Source organism: Callorhinus ursinus, unplaced genomic scaffold (genome assembly GCF_003265705.2).
Source record: "Callorhinus ursinus isolate GAN/ISIS: 27379988/994484 unplaced genomic scaffold, GSC_fseal_2.0 scaffold10, whole genome shotgun sequence".
NCBI classification, from domain to species: domain Eukaryota; kingdom Metazoa; phylum Chordata; class Mammalia; order Carnivora; family Otariidae; genus Callorhinus; species Callorhinus ursinus.
Window position 1 is genome coordinate 66,641,867 of NW_027397072.1, and position 23,558 is coordinate 66,665,424.

General features: G+C 46.2%; 1 protein-coding gene across 4 annotated transcripts in view; it reads right to left on the reverse strand.

The window, feature by feature from the left end:
• Positions 1 to 23,558, reverse strand: part of SPTBN1 (spectrin beta, non-erythrocytic 1) — a 192,708-nt gene that overhangs the window by 30,705 nt on the left and 138,445 nt on the right. For all 4 annotated transcript variants that reach the window (XM_025868837.2, XM_073897698.1, XM_025868838.2 and 1 more), the window contains 12 exons: positions 21,093 to 21,205; positions 20,099 to 20,286; positions 18,904 to 19,021; positions 17,622 to 17,780; positions 16,673 to 16,975; positions 14,710 to 14,863; positions 13,172 to 14,042; positions 12,936 to 13,073; positions 11,351 to 12,107; positions 10,244 to 10,446; positions 5,362 to 5,452; positions 367 to 513 (listed from right to left, as the gene is read on the reverse strand). In XM_025868837.2, coding sequence (XP_025724622.1) covers positions 367 to 513; positions 5,362 to 5,452; positions 10,244 to 10,446; positions 11,351 to 12,107; positions 12,936 to 13,073; positions 13,172 to 14,042; positions 14,710 to 14,863; positions 16,673 to 16,975; positions 17,622 to 17,780; positions 18,904 to 19,021; positions 20,099 to 20,286; positions 21,093 to 21,205 — 3,242 coding nt within the window. The remainder of the gene's footprint in view (positions 1 to 366; positions 514 to 5,361; positions 5,453 to 10,243; positions 10,447 to 11,350; positions 12,108 to 12,935; positions 13,074 to 13,171; positions 14,043 to 14,709; positions 14,864 to 16,672; positions 16,976 to 17,621; positions 17,781 to 18,903; positions 19,022 to 20,098; positions 20,287 to 21,092; positions 21,206 to 23,558) is intronic.

Genomic DNA, 23,558 nt, shown 5'->3' on the forward strand with positions numbered 1-23,558 from the left:
TCATCAGTCTCTCACAGTCCAGGACATGTGACAGGATCAAGACAGTGGAGACTCTGTCCAGGGGGCTCACAGCAGGTGAGAAACAAAACAGAAACCCAACAATTAGTACTCTCTAAAAGACAAATCAAGTGTTCTGTGCCACACTTGATTGGGTTTCTGCTTTTCTCCCTTCTACCGAGTCAAACTCAGGAATTGTTAAGTGGGAGAGGGACTGCTCCAGGCTGTGTAACTTCTGTATGGAATCAGAAGGACTCAAAAATCCAAGAGACTGTGCTAAGGCGAGAAGCTCACTTCCACCGGGGTCACTCTCATGCCATGGCCACACCACAGAAAGGGGAGCCTCATCAAACATTTTTAATTTCTCACCTTCTCAATTTTGTCGAGCCATTCTTTGTTGGATGCAAGTTCTGCCATAAATGCTTGATGTTTTAACCATTTACTGTGCAGATTTCTGGCTTCGTCGTAAGACATGTCCTGGGCGGTAAGCATCTTTTCATTGATCCAGAGAGATAGCTAGGAAAAACAAAAATCAGAAAGGTTTCAGAGATTGTGATCACAGACATCAGCCTTTTTTCTGCCTGGAAAGAGTTGTGTTATGTTGTACTAAGCATACTGCACGTTTCCATGTCAACAGACAACCAAATATTTACTTTACAACCCTGACCCGTCATGACAGGTTATCTCCATTGTATGGGAGATGTACCTGAGCCTTGCTCCAAAGTATGTATCTAACGTTCAATCCAGAAGCACAAAAGCTCTCCGAGCCAGCGTTTAAAAGTGTTTGGCACGTGGAACCAGCCTTCCCCCCAAAGACTTGTGTTTAAAATTCTACCCTAACTGGTGCAAGTCACAATCTTCTTTCTCTTCCAGACACTTGTGCCAGCTATACCATGTTAATCATGATTAACTGCCTTTTACTCTATTTGGTAATCTTTTTACTCTTAGTTTTCTATTACATATAAAAAAGACCCAACACAAAACCCCCACTCTTTTATCCCACGGCGTGTCTACGGGAATGCCAAAGAGCATAAATCGCTCGCTCACTGTAGGAGTAAGGCAACAGCGATGCCCTCTTAAAGTTGCCTTCAAAGTCTGAGTCACCTTCACCTCTCTTTCTATAGCCTCTATTTCTCTCAAGAGCCTTCCATTCAGACCAAGAACACTCCCCAGGACTTGATTTGAGACCCAACATGTCTCCTTGGATCTAAACTCCGGCAAGGTTCACAAAGCCTGCCAGCAGCTGACAGATCGGAGTTCTCTCATGAGGTTGACAGTGGGAGCCAGCCCAGCCCCAGGCCCTGGACACATTCCCCTTGCTGGCTTTCAGCCCAATTCGCTCGGGTCCCTACTGCCTGTAGTTGGCCGTGCCAGGTCCTAATTCCTACCCCGTGCACAGCACTAACCTGGGAACGGCTTTCTGTTTCCCTAAGAGGAAGATACACAAAGGAATGTAGGATCAGAAGACGCCATGTCCCTTTCTCCTGTGTGACCATGAGAACCCCACTTTTTACACCAGTCGCTGCCACAACAAATCTGCACCCCAAACCCTCCATGGTCCAATCTCCAAGGTTTAGAAATGGCATAGAGAACCAAGAGAACCTTCCCTCCCAGGACCAACATTTGCAAGGTCATTCACTCACACTCAGGTCTGCTGCTGGGAAAGGCTTCCCCATCAATTTGTTTAAACAACACAAAGTCTGTTCTTTGAAAACGATGTCAAGGAGGGTGATGTAGGTCACAGGAGCACCCCTGGCTCTGAATATGGGCAAATTCCCAGGCACCATGTCTACCTTTCTCAGTATATTCACCCACCATGCAGGAGGGGGGTGAGGGTAGAAAGCAAAAAGGAGTGAAATCTTTGTTGTCATTTTTTACTGAGGTGAAAAACCAGTAAATCTCATACAGCTCTTTGTAAGCTAGGACCAGAGATTGGTTACATAACAATAGAGACACTAAATTTCCTAGTTTAAAAGAATTACCTTTTTTCCAGTTATATGGGTAGCTGAAATCTGAATTACTATGGCCATTCATTCAGTCCAAGGGGGAAAGAGGTTAAAAGGAAACCAAACGGTAAAACTTCCCCTGTCTTCCACATACACACAGATTAAACACAATAGAAGGCATTTAACCAAAGTGCAAAGGACATTCACATATTTTCGCTATTCATAACCACCTACCCAGAGAGATTAAAAAAAAAAAAAAAAAAGAGCTACATAAAAATCAGAGGCTTATAAACAAATCTGCTTTTTGCTGAACACATCATCCTACAGATAAAGCACCATGAGCTACAGCACAATGAAATGGGGCCATGGAACTTGCTAGTTCATCAGCCCTTCATCAGAATTCTGCAATCAGAACCACAGTTATTATTCGTGGGCATTTGCAAAGGTCATTTAAGAATATACTCATTCTCTGCAGAAAAGAACACTGTGCAGATTGGAAAGGGATAGGAAAAATGCTTTGATCACTGATTCAAGCTCAGAGCAAAGCAATGGAACTCACTATCCCTTGTGCCACACAAATCTAGTTATACTGCCCTTCTAAAAAACCTTCAGTTTCTGAATGTAGTTTCCCTATAGTGTGAGGGACTAGAACAGAAAAGCAGTAACTTCTAAATCCCTTTTCAGGAACTCACACTGAAATACCGCTGCTTTCTATACCCGTCTACAACTGGGAACAGGGGAGGCCCCTGCAGTAAATCTCCCCATCTGGGCAGTGGTTACTAGAAGTGGCAACAAAGGCAGATCTCATATCCCGTGTCTGCTCTAGCCAAGGCACCCATGGGGAAGGGACTGGGGACACAAGTCGGACTCCCGAGACTTTGGACAATGCCCACAGACAGCAGGGGTACTAAATCTGACCTCTGAGTGCTCTGGAAGTTTCTCGAAGCATAACAGGTAGATTTTCAAATGCAAAGCTGGTCCATACACAGACTCCATTCTCAGAGATCCTGGCTTAAAGGGTATTTTTTAACTGAACTTTTTTTAAAGGGGCAGAAGGAAAGGGAGACTCTTAAGCAGACTCCATGCCCAGTGTGGACCCTGACTTGGGACTCAGTCTCATGACCTGAGCAGAAATCAAGAGTCGGACGCTTAAAAAGGGTATGTATTTTAATGAGGCTGAATGATTCAGAGTTCACAGCCAAAGAATACTTCCTACACACCTCCCCTTTGCTTACACTTCTATACCAAGGGTTCTGGAGCTTCCAAACCTGACCTACATTCAGTCACTCCATGGAAACTCTCCATGCTGACATGGGAGAGATGGCACCCCCCAGCAGATGCTATGGTTGTACTAAATTTTAATGAGGCTCAAGGAAAGAAAGGCTAAACCAGGAAGACTTGGCAGAACAGTCACAAAGAGACCTGCACATCATTCCCAGGACTTAACAGGCCAGCCAAAACCTTTCTGCATATTGTGAGGGGAAATCCTGGCAGGACTGAGCCCTCAAGGCATGCCCAACAGTCACTGGTGCATGGTAAGGAGTGAACTCCTAACAACCCAGGGTGCTAGTTTGGAACAAGTAGTAACGAAGATCTAACAACCCAGTAAGACGATTTCCTGTGATTCCACTGGGAAGGACTATCATTTTACCCATTTACTTTCCCCCACACGTTTCTACTTATGAATCCACACATATGTCAATGGAAAACAGGGGAAAACTTCACCTGGGTTTCTCTCAAGGCTTCCTCTTGTCTCCTCACCTCCTGCTCATTTTCGGGCATTCCGTCCCCCAAATTTAGCCTAGGTTTCACCATGCTCAGGTCCATGAATTTCATCTCATTAAACCTGCCTTTTAAGCAAGAGCATGGAGTCCTCTTTACTCCGCCCTCCCCCCAAGATGGCCCGAGGTTAAAATGAGTCATCAATGGTACTACCAGGGAACCATCAAGGAGTAATACAGGGACCTCTAGTGTGTCAAAGGCAAAGCCCAGGCTGCAAACAGCTCCCGATCTTTCCAGGGCTACAGAGTCACCGGGTATTCACTGTGGAACAACACGCAACCCTACGTCCCTAACTTCCAATCCCATTACTCTTCTCTGTGTCCTGTCTGGGGGACACGGACACCTCATTAAATGAGCATCCTATCCAAGCGGGTTATCAATGTTCAGTATCACGCAAAGAGGCTCTCCTGTCTTCAGCCTGTCCGGCTCCAGGCAAATCCCCCACAGATCTAGATTCATCAGAGTGGCACAGGAAGCTGACAGACCCTAACCTACAGAGTTCAGGGGCTTTTTTTTTGAAGCTTTAGGGGCTGGAGCATATTGCAAGATTCACAGTAAGACAGCAGTTGAATGGACATGAAGGATCACTTGTCACACATGATCTAACACAACTGCTGTTAGGGCTGTATTTCTTCTAACACACAGCAATGTGTTTGCAGGCAAGGTGTTGTGATATTCAGTCATGTTCTTCACACACGACCCGATCCTATCCCCACACCCACCAGATGCCCTCCCCCAAGGTCCCTGCAGGTTCCTTTGGATATTCTTCATCCCACTTCTGCCTCTGAGGGGATTTAACCCAATAAACCAGAGAGGACGGAGTCTCACTGTTGTTCTCTGGCAAACAGAAAAATGTGATGTGCTCATGAACTCATGAACATGTGAAGGCAGCCAGATGTTATTCTCCAGTTAGCTTGCAGAAAAACTGCATTTTTCTGGCTAACTTTAGTTTTCCAAGTTTGTTTATGCATGTATCAGGGGGGCATGAAATAGTATGAGGCTCATCAGATTAATACCACATGTTAAGACTTGGGAGTCTGAAATCAGAATTGCTGTTCTTGGCATGTTAGACACGTATTCAAGGACCTGAAAGATGGATATTTCAAGGTCTTCAGTGAGTAAAAAACTCAGTCCATATTCTTTAAATCTTTGCTTCTTACCTGGGTAGCCAGTTCCTATTCCTCTTAGTTCTTCCCTTCTTACTTACAACATGATATTAAATGCATTTAGATTAAACGTTCTAGGGTATCACACAGTCTTCGATGATGGAAACGTTCTAGATCTGCATTGTCCAATACGGCAGCTGCTAATCACAGTTGGCTACTGAGCACTTAAAATCCACCTAGTATGATGGAAGAGCTACATTCTGAATTCTATTTAATTTTAATTAATTTAAAATGAAATAGCCACAAACGGCTAGGGTCCACTGTAATGGACAGAATTCTGGACTATTCTGGATTAGAAGAATCTAGTTACTCTAAGTGGTAGCAGGCTAGAGAACGGACGAGGTGCCATGCTGGCTCAACTAGAAATGAATTTCTGGGCCTCAATTAATTTTATAATCCCAAGGGCTCTTCTGCCAAATGCTCTCACTCTCCTTAGAAAAAAGGGAGGGAGGGGCTGAAGGGAGACATACCTCCTGACAATCTTGCAGGAATTTCTGAAGATCCCTGTTGTCCTTCAATCTCATCAGAAGTTCGCTGGCTGCCTCACGATTCTTCCTATGTCTGTTACAACAATAATAAAAAATAAGTTTTAAAAAAGGAAACACAGAATCTTGAAAGACTGAATTTACAACTCAATGTCTTTCCTGGGTTTCTACATATGATAAAAGCAATTTGCTTGTACAGTTCTCATTACGTCAAAAAGGCAAGATAAGCAAGAGAATTTAGCATCCTCCAAATGAGCACGCGAGACCCAAACACCTGTTCAAGCCACAAAACAGGCAGAGGATGGCCTCAAATGAGCCACGTAAATCCAGTGCTTCCTAACCTGGTGCAAGGGGAAAAAATCTGAGCATGCACTGTGTACAAGTCCCCATCTAAGGCACTGCAAGACAATTTGAAACTCCTCTTCAAGAAACTGGGGTGACAATTTGTGGCTAAGAAAATATAGATAACCATATAAAATTGGCTTTAAATTAATGTCTCCTAGACAGGTATTTTCCCACCTTGAGAAAAACTCCCTTCAAACAACAATGAACCAAGAATGAAAATTCTGAGATGGATAAGATTATCTACCTACTAGACCCCACTCTTTATTAATGGATAAGGGTAACCAAGGTTGAATGAAGCTGAAGCACAAAACCTTAAGCAAAAATTCCTAAGAACTGGTAGGAGCTGCTAAGCCTGGGAGTGACAAGGGAAATGGGGTGCTGGCTCCCCAGCCTGAATGCTGCACACAGGCCTTCTTCACACACATCATCACGGTGCTAGAACTCTGCAGCAAACTTCCTTCACGCGCCCAGTGGCTTAGGTTCCCCCACCAGAGACGGTGAAGACCAGCTACAGGAACGCCAGGAGTGCTGTGAGGACGGCCTTGACACAGCTGTGCGGCAACAGGGAGGAGCTACGCCACACCGAGAGCCAAGCAGCACTGCCGTGATACAGCTCCCCCCGTACTCCTGAGGAACCTAAGCCAGCCAGCCAACCAGCCTAAGCGAAGGGTATTAACTGGGGCAGATGAGGAGGCTGGGTTTTCATTCTGTCTCAAAGCAATTTCTTGCTGCAAGTGCCCGGGCAAGGTCTCTCTTGTTGGGCCCCCACGGAGGGATGAGGAAGAACACAACCTCCGATTCTCTCCGATGCCATGAGCAGCTCAGGAAGCACTAGCTGCTGACTGACCTTTAAGAACCTTCCTCGGGAGTAAGAGCGAACTTAGGGTGACGCTGTGGGTGACACGGGCCCTCAGTGAATGCTAGCAAAACTGACCGTGGGAACATAGCAGCTGTCATCTGCCTGGGGAACTGAAGGGAAATGCTCTCTGCTCCTACAGGGTGCCAGTGCTTACAGAGCAACTGGAATAATACGAGTGGAAATAATGCTGCCAGGTATATGCTGGATATGCACAATGACTTTCTAATTTTTTTTAGTTGAAAAGGGTTTCATAGCTTCAGGAAAAGGGACTTAGTGTTCTTATATCACTTAGGTAAAATGCAAAAATAGAAAAATACTTAAATAATAATAAATGGAAAGAGCGTATGCATGTTCAATGGTATAAAACCCCATGGCACAGATTGGAAAGTGCCAGGGGTAAGATTAAAGGCTGTAGCTTCTCTCCTCACATTTTTCACATTATATTTCTTTTATAACAACAAAAAATAAAGGCCAAAGCCTCTTTACTGCATTGATACCCTTTCTCAGATACCAAAAATTTGAAAAAAAAAATTTACACTGTTAATGAATTTGGGCTAAAGGAATTACTGTCTAAAAACGTGGGTGGGGAAGAAATGTCCAAAAAAAGCTTAAGTTCCCAAACCTCCAACTCCAGTCACTATTTGCAGGGGGTTGTAAGAATATAAAGCCAATCTTCAGGAGGAAGGTAATTTGGATTCAGGCACAAAATGCAGGAGGTCCTGCCTTTAGTCAAAGGTCTTGAGTAAGAGACCCAGGTTCCTTCCACGGTGCCACACCCAAGTGCTCAGAAGGCGAGGAGGAATCAGAAACTGGCAGCTACAACAGGGCACACACCCTTGAAGCTCATGGCAATGATGGAGATAAAAATAATTCAAGCACTGTGTGAGAAGTCTCACCATGCGGAAACACAACCAAACAGAATCCTGAAGGTAGCTTACATACTTAAGTCTCACACGTGCCCAACAGATTTCTGGCCAGGCAGTCTCTCTCTTCTAGTGGGACCAGGGAGAAGGGAAAGGCCAAGTGGTGACCTGGGGTCCCGTGTCCAAATGACACTGATCTCCAAGAGGGCACGATGATGGCATCTGAGGGGTATGCTCTGAGGAGCGAAAAACAGCTACAGGGGCAGCATGACACTTGTGCGGACTCGGAAAACCCTCGAGAGAAGTGATCGAGGCTTCACTGTTTACCAGTGGCAACCAATGGCGTTCGGGGAAGGCCTTTCACGCTGGATCCTGGATTTAATTATAGGAAAGGAGCTTCTAAAACTTGGCCATAGTTTCCTACAGTCCTAAGGGTGCTCTTTGTTTGGGGCAAGATTAAATCTGTTGCTTTATTTCCATTTCTCACCTTCTACCCCTACAGTACGACTCAAAATCTCCTTCATCCTCTGAGGCAGACGCTAGGTCTACCTCTGGTTCTTGTAAAAAGTAAAGAACCACAGGTGCCTGAGTAAAACAGATGGATACTACAAAAGCTTTTTCCCATGTGAGACAGGGTCTGGCTTTACAAAGCTGGATCCTGTTTCCTTGCTCTCCCAGGACTGCACTGTGGCTGGAACTTCCTTTGGGCCAGGAAGCTCACCCATTCGCACCCCCTGGGGCCAGCTTGGACAGCAGGCTCCTTTCCACCCAGGCATGAGCACTTTAAAGGTCACTCGCACCCCACCCACATCTGTTAAGAGCCACGGTCTTTGTTCTGGTATTTTTTTCATTTCAACAAACTCAGTGGTAACTGACAAGATTTCCAGAACGTAAGTGCATTATAATGATTTTGCGTTTTATGAAAATAGCTTTACCAGAGCATCAGAATGTTTCTGGACAGGGGATTAGATCTGAAGATACAGATATTTACTTAGCTTGTGCCCCCACAGCTGTGTATTTTGATAACAGACAAGTATCTTCTGGGATCAGTTTCTGATCCCCTCTGGGGATATGAAAGTGAAACCAGAATTCAGTGAACAGGAGCTGAGGAAAACGTAGTCATCCTGAGGGCCGATCAAGGGAAAGCCCCCTCCCCTTTCCATCTTTCTTTTGTTTATGGATAGTATGTTCCACTTCTTCTTCAAGACAGAAATCCTAAGGAGGCTCTGGAAGCCCAGGAGCCCAAGCTCCGAGTCAAGGGCAAAAGGAAGGTTAAACCACAACTAAGGGCTGCTGAAACGTTCTCTCCTACCCACGAGTCTCCATCTTGACAATATCACCTGCTTCCAAAAACCCCTCACAGCTGCAGCACCAGGGGATGTATAAACACACACAGGAAAGCGCAAGGCAGCTGCATGCCTGCCTGGAAGCACGTGTCCCTAACGGCCAAGTCTGCCCTCAGGAAACCAGACATACGCGTCTAACACAGACGAGCATGACGTGCTGTATTGACAAAATAACTTGAGATTTAACGTTAGGAAAAAAGGAAATTCTTTTTCTCTAAGTTAACAATACCTTGCCTAATCTTTGTTTTTTACACTCACTCAAGGGTTTGGTGGATTTATTTTTCTTTTTTGTAGTTGTTTGAAAAGCAACAGATACAAAATGAGAATATATGTTATACCCTATTCCATAGGAGCACCCTTCAAAGGTATGGTTACCTTGAAAAAGACAGACTTGGAAGTGCTAAAGCCAAAAGCTCAGTCTTCACGGGGAGGGAGTAATTCCCCCTTTCACTCCGTATCATAAAAACTTTATAAGGCCCAGGGTCCCAGATATGGTAAGTAAGGAAATGTTCTCAGCAAGAAGTTCTTCCTTTTCACTGTACTTGAAAAGCCAGAAAAGAAGCCTGTTTGTCAATGACATCAGTTTTAAAATGAGCCCTTAAATCCAGCCCAAACTGGGACCATAGAAGATTGGGTGGAACAGAGGCTGGAGACTGAACTAGATGGGCTAAACCAGGACGCAACTGGCCACACCAGAAGCAGCCTATCCTGGTGCATCCAAATCTTGGTCTGTCCTGACTTCCCACTTTAGTAACAGGCAAGGCAGGGTGAGAATGATGCTTACAAACAGAGTACACTGGCCTTCAAGCAGAGAGGAAAATCATAACTGCAAATAAATGAGTAAACAAAAATACGAGCATCAAATCTTCCAACTTGGTGGAAGAGGAAAGGAGCCTTTCTCTCAACAGAAAAAAATCCTATTATAGCATTATCCAAGCCAATTTTCTGAGAAGGGCCTGATAATGTTCCTTTGTGGCTCTGCCAGGTACTCAGGACAAGCAAACCTCGCCGTCTCTCCTTACACCCTCCTGAAAGGCTTCAGAGGAGTCTGGCGTGGATGAAGGTGAATGTGGGCTTAAGCTGGGGAAGTGAGGCTCTTGAGGCCCCGTCACGAGACAAGGCTACACACTTCAACTCTCGAAGGTCATGGCTTATACCCTATTGCTAATTGGCATCATGGCTGTTATAAATCTTTGATTAAATACTAGTTTGGCTTCTTAGGGTTTCTGTTCTTTTGTGGACACCTGTACATGCCTGACCATGAGAACCACATTTCCAGGCAGCCAGGTGCTGCTCACTGATTTTCTGTGGTAGATAGATTAAATTTTGCCAGCTATCCAGACCCTGCTCACTGGGTGATTTATATCCACAGTCCCAAGGACTTGTGGCTAATGCCTCAGAGGCTTGGGAGTCCCAGGGTACCAGACTCTCCCTCAGGAGCCTGAGCACCATACCTGTCATCGATGGAGTCCACCTTCTCCTGGATGCGATCCGAGTTGATGTTCCCATCGCTCACCAGCCTCCGGCCCGTCTCCACAACAGCATTGATCTTCTCCTCATTGGCATCCATGGTGGTCATGAAGTCCTCTTGTTTTTTAATAGCTGCTTCAGCTCCTTCCAAGGTGGTGGGCATTTCAGTGTGGGCCAAAACGTACTCCTTTTTCAAAGAGAGACAACCAAAACCACAGCAAGATGAAACATCATGAAATATAACTCGTTTCCAGAATAATGAAAGCACTCTTTCCTATGTCCTAAGTTTCCACGCAACACATACTTCGTAACACTTGCTCCATTATACTTAAATAACCTACTGAATCCAAGAAACAAAAGGTTGGGAGGGAAAAAAACCTAGCGGGGTCCTGTAAGGAACGAAATTTCCTTGGCTAAATGGCTAAATTTTCTCCCAAAGTGAGAAAACCAAGCAGTGCTTTATGCATCAGCCACCACGGTCCTCTCATGTGCCCACTGCCCAGTAGCAACATACTCTTCAAACTCTCTCTTTGAAAGAGATTAACAACCCTGATGTTGGCCATCATCTTCAACCATTTTCTTTCTCTAGTTTCTGCCTTATGTCACTGGGTAAAGTCCCTGAATCTTCTAGAGCAAGGAAGACAGAACCACTTAGTTCCCCCACCAAAAAAAAAAAAGAGAGAGAGAGAGAGAGAGAGAGAGAGAAACCCAAGCAAATAAAAAAAACAATCAAACAAAACCATCCCCCCTCACTGTACTTTTGGAATCATCAAATTGGATTACTGCCTTACAGAATATTGCCAATCTAATGCGATACTATGAGGACATGCTATGAACATAAGAGATCCTCGAGAGCAGCTGAAACTGAATGGTAACCTGCAGGGCAAGACATTCCCGCAGGAACCTTCAGCTCCCATCCCTACTTTGGGATGGGTTTCAATGCCTTGGAAGTTGGAGGGTAAAAAGCCTCTCAATTAGCCTTCTGTTTCCACACAGGACTGCTCTGAACCAGCAGCCTGGCTAGAAAGTTTCAAAGAACAAGCAGGACCTGCTGTACCAGGAAGGAAGCAAAGGCAAGTGAGGAGCAGTACCTGGTTGTTAAGGAAGGCCTCGGCCTGCTTCGTGTCCCTAAGAAACTGCTGGTAGGCATGTGACTGGGAAAGGAGATTCTGCCTGTTCTCCCACATTTTGTGGAGCTCATTCCACCCAGTGTCCAGGGCCTGCAGCCGCTGCCGCAGAAACATGTACTGGGCGTCGGTCTGTCCCTGGGTGACCATCTCGCCCATGTCCCTCATCTTCTGGTAGTCCTCCTCGTAGTTGTCGATCTCATTTTTGATGTTCTCATGCTGCGTGAGGAGCTTCTCTGCCTCGGTTAGGGTGTTGGGCATGTCCTCAGAGGCGATGGCCGTCTGGGTCCGGGAGAGCCAGGACTGGAAGTCGTCCAGGTCCCGCAGGAACTGCTGCAGCTTGCTAGCCTCTCCCAGGGAGGCCTCGCGGTTTTTCAGGGTGGTCTTCATCTCCTCCCACACGTCGCTGATCTCGGCCAGCCGAGACAGGATGGCCTGAGCCTGGTCGGGGTGCTCGGACTCGAGTTTCTCGGCCTCTTTCTGCAGGTCGCTTAGCTTTGCCTCAATGGCCACCAGGTCCCGTTCCATGCCGGTCAGCTTGCGCTGCAGGGCCATGACCCCGGCCAGGTCGTTGCCCAGGTCCTGGGTGGACTCGATGACCTTGGTCTTCTCTCGAATCCAGGATTTGGTTTCATTGCACTCAAGGTGGTAGTTCTGTATGCTCAGGGCAGAGAGAAGAGCGTCCTTCTTCCTGTCCACCAGCTCTCGGAACTGACTCCACCTGTGAGCACAAGGGCATGGAGAGAGCCGTGTCAGAGACTGGCTGACAGCTCACGGCTACACGGTGACATTAACAGTCAAGGTCAAAGTGGTCGTTTTCTCTCCATCTCTATGAGAATAAATGCTTTTTGAACAATCATCTCACTCAGTATATATACACCAAATTATCATCTCAACAGCTCAGAGATGAGATATAATCTGGAAAAAGCCTGACATGAAGAGGCACTTGTTCAAGGAGCTCCAGTGTGGACAGCACATCTGTCCTCCAGAGTCAGTTACTTTTCCGTAACTGCATTTCTGCCACGCACATTTTACTTATCTCTGAACTGCACTTAATGAACATTTTCCAAACCCAAAACGCCTGACAGTCACCTTCAGAACCGAGGCCACCATAACCTACTCAAATGTGTTTATCCAACAGAAAGATAACATCAGGACAAAGGTCTAACTTGATAATCAAGACTTCCACTCACCAATTACATCTAAAACATGTTAAAGTTCTGTTCCAGAAATCATCTCAAAATCATCTCCAGAAATCATCAGCCACCTTGATGCCCTGGTCCTCCACACTGGGGACAGGTCTCACACTAACACCTTAACTTCTGATGTGGGGCCAGGCAGGGGCCAGGCTGCCTTGAATGACATCACCCCAAAAGACACTTCTTGCAAAACCAGGGTATGTTGAAAGGCAGATGCCAATGCTGTGACATCAGGGCCACATTATCAGTGACCCTGTGTGGGCAATTCCCGACAACAAGGCTCCGCCAGTGACCTCGCCCTCCCTGGTCTAACACACAGGAAGCCAGCACACCGAGGGCTGCTCACTCACCTCGTGTTGAGTTTGTCCTGCTGGGCTTTGATTTCCTTCTCACTCGGGTGGCCGCTGTGCATGAGCTGCCGTGCAATCTGGTTCACCACAGCGACCCGGGAAGCCTGGTTATTCATTTCCGGTTCAAGGCTCTCGAATCTGGAAAGGCAATTCAATAGGGTACTCACTTCCTTGGTCATGGGCGGAAACAAGGGGCGGCTGGTGGCCCCAGCACCGCCCGCAGCACTCCCACTCACCTGTGCTGGATGACTTCCAGGTCCTCCAGCTTCTCTGGGATCTGCATGTTGTTGAGCCACTGCTCCTTCTCGTCGATCCAGAGCTCACAGGCGTCAGCCTCACTGAACATCTTGTACAAGGCCAGGGTGTCCTGCAGTGCCTGCTTCCTCAGCCGCGTCAGCTCCGCCACTTCCTTGTACCGTTCCTCAATGCCCGACAGCCTGCCCCTCACGTCCGGAGACTCGGCATGCTCCTGGGGGAGGGCACCGGCCTGCTCGTGCAGCGTGTCGATGGTGGGCCTGTAGTTGGCGATCTCCTCCGCCACGTCCTTGTGTTTCTTGACCAGAGACTGTGTGGAGTACTCGTCGTGGCCCACGTCGTTGCTGGAGACGATCTTGAGGATGTCCAGCATCCAAGCGTCGATGTCATCGGCATCTGCCTGGAACTGGTGCAGCAGCGAGGCCTCCTCCAGGCGCTTCTTCCGAATGGCCGAGAGCTGCTCCAGGTTGGCCCACTGCTCCCGGATGTAAAGGATCCTCTCTCGGATCTTCTCTGACCCGAAGTGCTCCTCCGCGATCATGTCTTCACCTTCCTTGATGGCCTGCTCAAAGTGGCCGCTGCGGCCGCTCATCTCATCCTCGAATGCCCGGTGCTTGCTGAGCAGGCGCATGACGCTGGTCAGGTCCTTCCCGTAATCGTCGGAGGACAGGATCTTCTCCTTCTCCCGTATCCAGCCCTCCTCTTCTGCCATCTCCCAGAAGAACTTCCAGAGGCGGCGGGACTCTTCCAGACGAGCCCGGCGTTCAGCTGCCAGGTGGCAGAGTTCTTGGTAACAGAACTCCATGTGGGCCACGCGGTCTCGGATCACCTGAGGGTCGCAGGGCTTGTAACCTGTTTAATGCAAGGAAGAGATGTGGGAGTCCGGCAGTTTGCAAGTAGTGAGTTACACTCATTTTCTCACCACTAGATTACCAATTCCATTCTCAGTGCAGAGCCATGTTATAAGGCAATGGAGAACCTCCCGGGGCCTTGACTGGAGGTGGGTGGGTGAGTGCAGGGCAATGGTAAGTGTTAGTTTTTGCCCCAAGTGCAAAGTGATCATTTATGAACCAAAGCAGCACATAAATCATAAGAAAAAGGTCAGCTGCAATTGTTTCTCAAATATAAGGAACACAACCAAATCCTTCCAAAGATCCTTTAAACAAGGATATGTACGACCAGACGTGAAAGCCAGGAGATGTTTGAGCAGCCACACCAGGGTGCTGGTATGCATCGAGTGTGGTCCAGGCAAAGCCTGACTGCCAAATATCACCACTCAAAACCAAGCAGTTCTTGAGTATTTAATGGAAATATATGTCCATTTCAAAAAAGCCTGACAGAGTTAAATAAAGTATCCAGGCCACCCTACTGCATCTCGTGTACCCATGACAAACTCACTGGGAACCTACAATGGTATGGTAACTTCAAAAACCCCACTGGCACAGACAACTTATCTACTTCTACAGAGATGGATCTCTGGTGGCAGAGAAGTTAAGGTCTGCCAACAGTCCATCCTTACCTTCCCCGTCTGTTGCAAACTTCTGGGCAGAAGCATTGACACCTCTCACCCGCTCTGCCTGGATGCCAATGTCCGCTTCGACCAGGGCGTGCTTCTGTAACAGGTCTTCCACGCCAAGCAAGTGTTTGCCATAGTCTTGAGATAGTAGTAGCACCTGTGCACCAGAGAAAACAGAGGGCACATCAGTGCAGACAACCTCGACTTCGATGTCTCGTACTCTGGACAAGCTGCGAGCCAGCAACCACACTGCACCCTCTCCAGCCAGCCAGCCTCCCTGCATCTTCTAGGGGAGCAGAATGACAAGCATATCGGAACAAAACCAAACTAACCCAAAAGCCTGCATAAGAAACTGAAGATCATCTACCCTGGAATAAGCAGGAATAAGCAGGTCAAAAATACACTAAGAAGTGAATAGAAAAAAAGGCAGTGGGGAAGCGGTAGGACGTGTGAACTGGGGCTCGAAGAAGAAACCGCCGCCACAAGGATATTCCAGAAGAGAAGAGAGAAACGTTGTAGTTATTTCAAAGTTAAAAGAAATCTCCCGGAAGTTGCTGACGCCTTCCATGGATGTTTTCCTCGGTTAAGAGCTTACTGATGTGCCTCGGTAATACTCACATTGTCAATGGGAGAAGAATCTAGTTGAAAGCTTACAAACTACATCTTTAACCAAGTAAAAACAGGGTCAGGTGGCTTCCTGCTTAGTAGGGCCTGAGCAATTTCCTTGGTTTCAGTTTGAGTCCACTAACACTTTCTTTTCTCCCTTCCATCAGCCCAATTTGAGGGCCTCATCCGACTTCCTCTCCAGATGGAATTTCTACTTCACTCCTACTTCTGAGGGAAGTCTCTGGCCCCAAATCTGAACTTTAATGTACAACATGATTTATAAGATGAAAAGTGCCTCCCTGCTAGATTTTATGAACATTTCTACTTTGAAAGGTCAACACAGACCATACTTGAGAACATCGTAAACTGGGACAATAAGAGGGCAAACTGAGGGGACAAGGTGACCCTATCCCTCTGCCAGGAACGGCTCAAGAGGTTAAGTAAAAGACGAGGGCTTACATCCCAGGAAGCAATCCCTTGCATAAGGTCGAGCCTGGGAACACAGCACGCTGAGACAAAGGGGGCTTCGCTGTACTGTCTACAAACTGCCCTGTTCTGCTCCAGCTAGGGAGCTAAATGCCTTCCAGCTGGGGGACTGCTTGACACGGATGAGCCTTCGACGGCCCGCAGCAGAAAACACAAACAGGCACAGGGACTTGGCACAATGGCAGGTCTCTTTCTGGGCAGGAGCAAAGCTTGGAAGTCTATGCTCTGGGCTGTCAATTAAGGAAGGGGAAACACAAAGTAGCTTGGGCAGCCATTTCCAGCCAACCCTGTCCTATGACGTGTACACTATTCCCACACTTCATCCCTGCTGTAACCGAATGAGGGAGGTGGTCAGTGCGATCTCAACTTAAAAATGGAGAAAGGAGGCTCAAGGAGACTACATGGCTCTAGGACTGACAAGATGAACTGCGGTTGCCCGGTTCCCGACCCGCACTCTGCCCCACACTGCCTACCCCTCTCCCACCTGCCCACATTACCTTCCTGGGCTCCCCCCGCCCCAACTAGAGCCACTCACACACAGATCAATGACATGGAAAGCTAGTTCAACTCTGAAGAGCTAAAAACACAGAAAACCATAATTTGATTGATTCCCTACGGTGGACTAGATCTAAATTAAATCTAAATCACTGTAGCAGACCTCTAGCTATGGAACTAGTTTTCAATGCAACTTTTTCACACCTCACATCCCATTTAACTCCTGAACTAACAATCTTCCCACAGCGAATGTGGCCCCCTTTGGCTTTACAGAGCGGGCAGTTAGGGCACACTGGACGCTGTGTGGCCAGGGGGGGGAGGTGCCAGGAAAGAGAGGTCCCACTGGATCAGCTCTGACCTCCTTTCACTCAGGTTCTACCTTCATTTCGTCCATCCAGTCCATAATGTAGAGCATTTCCTGGAATATCTTTTGCAACCCTAGGTTCATCTCGAGACGCTGCCTCCGGGCCTTGAGCAACTCCAGTAGGTACTCCCAGAGCCGGATGACATTGTCTTTCCTTGCTGTGATGCGCTTGATGTCATGGTAGTTCTCCGCCTCGAGCTCCCTGGCCACGGCGACCACAGCCTGCACACGTTCCTCGTACGCAGCAATGTCTGTCTCGATGGCCTCGTGCTTTTTCGTGGCGGCCTCGACTGCAGGAAGGTCAAAACCAAAGTTGTCCTATAGAGAAATGGGGGCAAAAGAAAAACCACACAGAAAATAAAAAAGCCATCCAACTGGAACACAGAGAGACAGAAGTTGAATCTTGAACACAATCTCTGGTGGTCCTAAAGCCACACTGACTTGCGCCCCACCAGCTGTTGGTCTCTGCCTTCCCTAGGACACTTGAAACTCCCTGCTAGAGCTAAGATGCTCTCCCCAAAGCAAATCAGCAACTTCTCATTTTACAGAGGGGTGCAAGCGTGTATCTAGCATCTTATGCTTATGTGACTGGAGCAGGTGACAGTTTGTGTGAACCCAAGGAGAAGGCAAAGTCACTTTTACTTATTTCATGACCAGTCCAACTGTCAAAGATGAAAGGTAAGAGAAATCTCGAAAAATCATATAAATGTGAGCAGTTCACACTCACTCACTGGCTCTAAACAAACTGCTTGAGCTGCTTCCAAATCTATGGAAAGTCAGATAAACAGAAGACCAAGTACATCAGCAATGATAAACATCCTCTTCATGGGAAGTGAGCAAGAGGACTCGAGTTACTTTAGAACAGTGGGTGTCGATAAGCAGCTGTCCTGCGGCCCTCGGGAATGGTCTATGTTTCTAGATGACCCCGGGAGAGCAGGTCCCCGAATGAGGTCTAGAGCAGAACCTGAGACACCAGACGCTGGTTTTCGCTCAGCCAGGTCTCCCTCATAGCTGCCTTGCGGTCGAATCTGCGGGCGAGCTGTTCCAGTTTCTCCTGTCTGATGAGCTCGTTCCGCAGAGCCAGTTCTCGCTCGTGTTCCGCTTTTTCCAGTCTTTCCCAGGCCTACAGAGGCAAAAAAGGAACAGTTTCCTGCAACGTTCAAGGAACTTTCTTTCCTTGGCTACAGTCAACAGGTAGTACTTCTCAGTAAGACCTGAGAACTCTGTAAAAGGGACATCCTGTTTCCACCCCCATGGACTCCTAAGCCTTGAAAAAAGAAATCGTTTTCTCTCAGTTTGGCCTCATGGGAACACTCTATCTATATCTAAAAGTCCTGTGTTATATTTGGAAAACAAAACAGTGTAGATAACGAGCAATATAACTAAATTATAAATCTCTTACTTTGAGAGGAAACAGTAATTACCTTCAACAGATCTGATCACATAAAAAAGATAAATGATTTCTCAGAAAGAAATCATATTACGAATCTCTTATTCACCCCATCCTGAGCCACCTGTTTCTTTTCAACATTTTATTGGGGCTCAAACTCATGACCCCAAGATCAAGAGTTGCACACTCCACCAACTGAGCCAGCCAGGCACCCCCACCCCGCTTTTTTTTTTTTTTTTTGAGCTATTTGTTTTTAATTCACACATCTGGGCAGTTTGTTCAAAATCCTCACCTAATGTTCACAGTAAATTAATTTTTATGAAATATAGTTTACATTAAGAAAATTCCACTTAAAATAATCTAAATGTATAAAACTGACCACATTCTAGATTTTTCAAATTTCTACCTGGAAATAATGCCCACTGTGAAATTCTATAATTACAGACAAAACAGACCGAAATGGAAACTGCTGGACAGCCTCTCTGATAGAAACAGCCAAAGTCCTAAGCCCCAACCTCTAGAGATTCCAGATACATGAAATATGGTTTCTAGTTCTCCCTTCTGCAACTTAAAGATGCTAGAGAGTCAACTGCCTTGGACAGATGAAGAGTAACAGGGTAAAGAGAATGAACCAAGACTGGTTTGATAAACTCTAACATTCCCTCCCAAAACTCTGACAGACCAACCCACCACAAGTATTTGCTTGACCCCCCGCAAAACCCGAGCCACTGCTGTCACTCATCAGTTCAGCAGGCCGGGACGGACACTTTCAGACTGCCCTCTTAGCAATCAAGATTTAGAACATGAAGCCTACAGAAGGTCAAGACCCACACAGGACCAGATGGATGGGCTTTACCTTGTTAATGTCAGAGATGAGCTTGCCCTCCCGGGGCATGTAGACCTTCTGATTGTTGGCCCTCATCTTGCTCTGAATAGTAAAAAGCAGCACTTCCAAGTTCCCCTTCTCAGTAAACCTAAGTACAGGGGAAAAAAAAAAATTTTTATACACACACACACACACACACACACACACACACACACACACACGTTCCTTCAAGGGGAAAAATTCATTTGCTTTTGGAGAAAAAAACCTTTCACACAGCCATACAATTTTAAAAGCTATTTATCTCTGGTCTAATTTATGTGGTACTCATGTTAGAGAAAACACAGTGCATTAGTTTTTGGGTATTACAGAACACAAAATGCACCCAACTGTGGAATTTTGGTGGGGTGGGTTGGTTCGTTGGTGCTGAGATTTATATTTGGGGGAACACAATACCACTCTTTTATTAATCACTTCATTCAAGGTTTAGACTATACATCCTGGATGATGGACTTCATTCAGAGAGCACAGCTGAATACATTCAGCAAGAATTACTTCAAATGACTACCTAGTGTAACTTTCAATAGCTTTCAGAGACCGCAGCAAGGAATTCACAACTGAGCTGGGTTACAGAAAAGGGAGGAATGACTTTCAAACTCTAAGAAGGGATAAGGTCCATAATCCTTATTTAACAATTAGAATTTTCAAAAAAAGTCAAAAATCAATTTGGAGGACAGCAAAAACTGATCTGGACAGATATAAAACTACTTATTGTCTGTCTGTATTCAACACATTGTAGTTACACACTTTGCTACAGGCTTATTAGTAGACCTGACAATGGGTTACTGTTTCAGGCCCACTGTGAGGCTAATAATAAACAATATACATGTACTCAGCTACTTCTCTAAAATCCAGAGCGTAAGGAATTCTGAAACACATCAGGCACAAGAGTCTGGGAAAAGGGGCTGGAGACCTGTACTATCTCTTAGGATTCTCACGTATCAGGATCACGATACCAGAGGCAGAAACTACTGGGAAGGGCTCATAGAGGGCGTGGTTTGTAACACAGCTCAGCCACTCAGGGTCAGATAAAAAGGAGTAAGACGGACCCCTGGGGAGAGGCACTCATTACGAGATGAGGTCACCTGAAAGTCAAAAAACAGGGGTCTGAGGCAGCCATCATCTGTCTGCCCACACGAACGGTAACGCATTCCCATCTGCATCTTACTTGGGCGGTTTCTCCACAGTGCGGTAAGTGTTGAATGCCTGAAGCTGTTGTTGAACCCCAACCAGAGAATTGGCAAATTTGCGATTGTTCAGGATAATGATGGTTTGTTCAATCCACTCCAGAAGGTCAGAGGCAAGTGACTCGTATTTTTCAATCATTTTTTCTGTTTCAATAGCATTGTCAAGCACCTGTAAACAAGAGTTAGAAAAACCGAACAGTAAGATCATACTGCCAAGTAAGGGAAACAGGCTTATAACCCTACAGAGCACATGCACACTTAATGACTGGCTGTGAAACAGTTCTAGGCTACTCTGGCATAAGCATTTTAAACTCGAGGAACTATGTGTTAATAGGCACTCAAGACTGCAGCTATTGTGAGCAATGATGACAGCTTAACTCAAGTGTAATTGGTTCTGTAACCTCCCAACCCCCAGGCACAGGGTTTAAGATTCAGAATGACTCCTGCTGCCACAGCTCCAGAATTCCTAGAAAAACAAAAAGGGCTCTGTTTTGCCTGGTCCCATCCCATGAGTGCCCATGAATTTTCCATTCTCCTTGCATTAAGAAGACAATATCATCTGGTCTGAGGTGTTCTGAAATACATGGCAGGTAAACATCAGCCAAATATAAAATAAAAAAGCGTAACAGTGGGGCCTTTTCAACTGGATAAGTAGGATTTCACACCCATGACATCAGCCAACTCATCAGATTTCCAATACCCCGGTTTCTGATAAGGTTGAGGGGAGACGTGTCTCTGGGTCTGAGATGCCCCTCAAATCTCTCCCTAAATATTGTAGCTGCTGCTCCTACCTCCTGTCATCACTCTTAGGGATGAAGAGGCTTCTGCCTACTTTCCTGTGTCTCGGGGCGCCCACCGTACACTGCTACCGGCTCAACTCATCAGCACATGGGGAGAACAAGGTGCTCAGTGGCGGTACATTAAGATGTGAACACTAATCATGTCTCACAACTTATAAAATTGGTGTGAACTCACCTTTCCGATTCGTTTTCCTTCAACAGCCAAGGCCTTCATCTTAGAGAAGTAGTGGTAATAGGTCACCACATAAGTGATAATGGACTTCTCATCAGGGTGGTCCACACTGATATCTGTAACCCGGAGAAGGTTTTGTTCAGTACTCTGCTCATGGCGCAACCACCCAGGCTGCAGGAACAACCCAGAACAACTGTTCAACACTGAAACAGGCCAGTGTCTTCAATGTTTAAATTTGAGAGTTCTGCCATCAGTGCATTATAAGGCTAACGAGGATGAAACCATCTCACCGACTCTTTTATGATATGAATGTTCATAAATGCCTTCTAACTACTGCAATGGGACATAAAAGTCTTAAGAGACATGATCCTTCCACTCCAGGATCCCAAGCTACCAAGAAGAAAACTAGTGGAGAAAAATGAGGACTACAGGAAGAATTCAGTGAGAATTCTTCGCGATGGGGCTACTCGCCAGGCATGCTCATCTCCCTGCCCACATCCACTCCCAAACTGGGCTTTTGCTTCTTGTAACCTCATTTCTGCTGATGCCACCAGAACTGCTTCCAGTCACTGAGTCTTTGGACATCCCTATCTTGTTGTTAGCTGGTATTCAGTTAGTCACCAAATCCGAGTCCAGATGATCCTATCTATGGAATCTTTATTGTCATTCATGGTTCAGACTCTCATGGTCGCATAAGCAGACCTGAAGCAAGGGCCTCCTCACTGGGTTCCCCTACTACCCAATTCACTTTACACACTGTCCCTGGTTGATCTTCCAGAAGCAAGGCTGCAAGCACACCTTCTCCTAGCTCAAAATTATTCAGAAGTGCCCTACAACCTACAAAAAATCAAGTCTAAGAAGCCCCTTAATCCTCTAGAATTTGCCTTAACTTTCCTTCCCTTCCTTCCAACCACTGAGTATTTACCAGGCTCCCTGTTAAGAGCCAACCACTGTTGTGACACTTCTAATTCTAGAGCCTACTATTTCTTCTCAGGCACAATCTGAGCCAAACTGGACTATTCAACATTCCCAATACACACTCCACAATTCCCAGTATTCCTTCACTTTACTCACAATTTCCCTTTGCCTAAAAGGTCCTTGCCCACCCCATCCCCTTCTTCCTATCCTTCAAGGGTCCACCTGAAAAGTTACTACTCCAACACAGCTGTTTCCAATCCCTATAGCCAGAATCACCGTCTCGCCCCTCCGTTCCCTTGAAGACTCTGTTTACATGGGTAAACAGTCCACTCAATGCCAGGTACTATAATTTGCTTACACATATTTTCTTTGTTTTACAAGACTACATCCCCAAGGGTACGAACCTTGTGTCTGGGTAAGCCCTGTACTGTTCCACCTCTCATATTCCTGGTGTGTTGTCTTGCATAAACGGGGTAGTCAGTAAGTATTCACTAAGGGAAGCAGTAAATGTGTGAAGACGCCAGGAGTTTGAGGCATGGCAATACTGGGTGACATGCTTAACTTAGGACAGACAGAAAAGAGAATACAGAGAATGACTCTTAATTGATAATCAGGTTCTTTTTCAAAATGCATTCACATGTGTGCCTTCTATCTTCCTGGCAGCCCTGTGTGAGGCAGGATCGTCTCTCTTGAAGACGAGAACACTAGGGCACAGGGCTGGGAAGCTCCCTGCCCAATGTCACCAAGGCAGCCTATGGCAGTGGGGACCAGAACAGCAGCTACTGTTTCCACCCTAGGAGTCCTCGTAGTCAACTCTGCATCTGCTCGGCCCCATCCAAGTAGGCCCCGAGGAAAGAGAAATGGAGGAAGGCCCACCCCCCCCAAAAAAAAGAAAAAGAAAAAGAAGAAAAATGCTGGTCCTGTATGCAATTTAATAAACACAAAATGTCGACATAATTGGGAAGATGTGAGCAGGCAAAAACCTTGTGGTTTTGTAACTTGTCTGCAACTGTATCTCAGCTGATGCTCTCTGGGGCACTGGATAACTAACAATAGCTAAGAACAACTAATAATCAAGATCAAACCCACAGGATAAGTGACATCACTGCCTTTTTTTAGCTCCTTGCTTGTGATCTGGGGAACATATATCCCCTTTTCCATACTGGGAAGTGATTAGAAAGATTAACTAATGAGCAAGTTATTAAAAAAAAAGGTTATTTAGCACAAAGAGCTATGGCTGAGAAAGAATGTCTTCCCATAGTTAAAATAGGGGTTAAGAAGGAAGATTAATCACAGCCCAAGGAATTTTAGTTTTCTGTTTATATTAAGAAATCACTGAATGGGTTAGCACAAAGATAATTTTATCTCAGCTTCCTGTATAGTGAACATATCAGTGAATCTAATGCATTGGAAAATAGCAAGCCTGCTTGGCAGCCTCATGACCTCGATCTGCCCTTGGGGAGTTAAAACTTCCTGTTCTATATTTATAAGAACTTTAAACTTTCACTCAGTTTTCTCTCTCTAGTATGTGCTCACAGCTAAGAGCTGCAA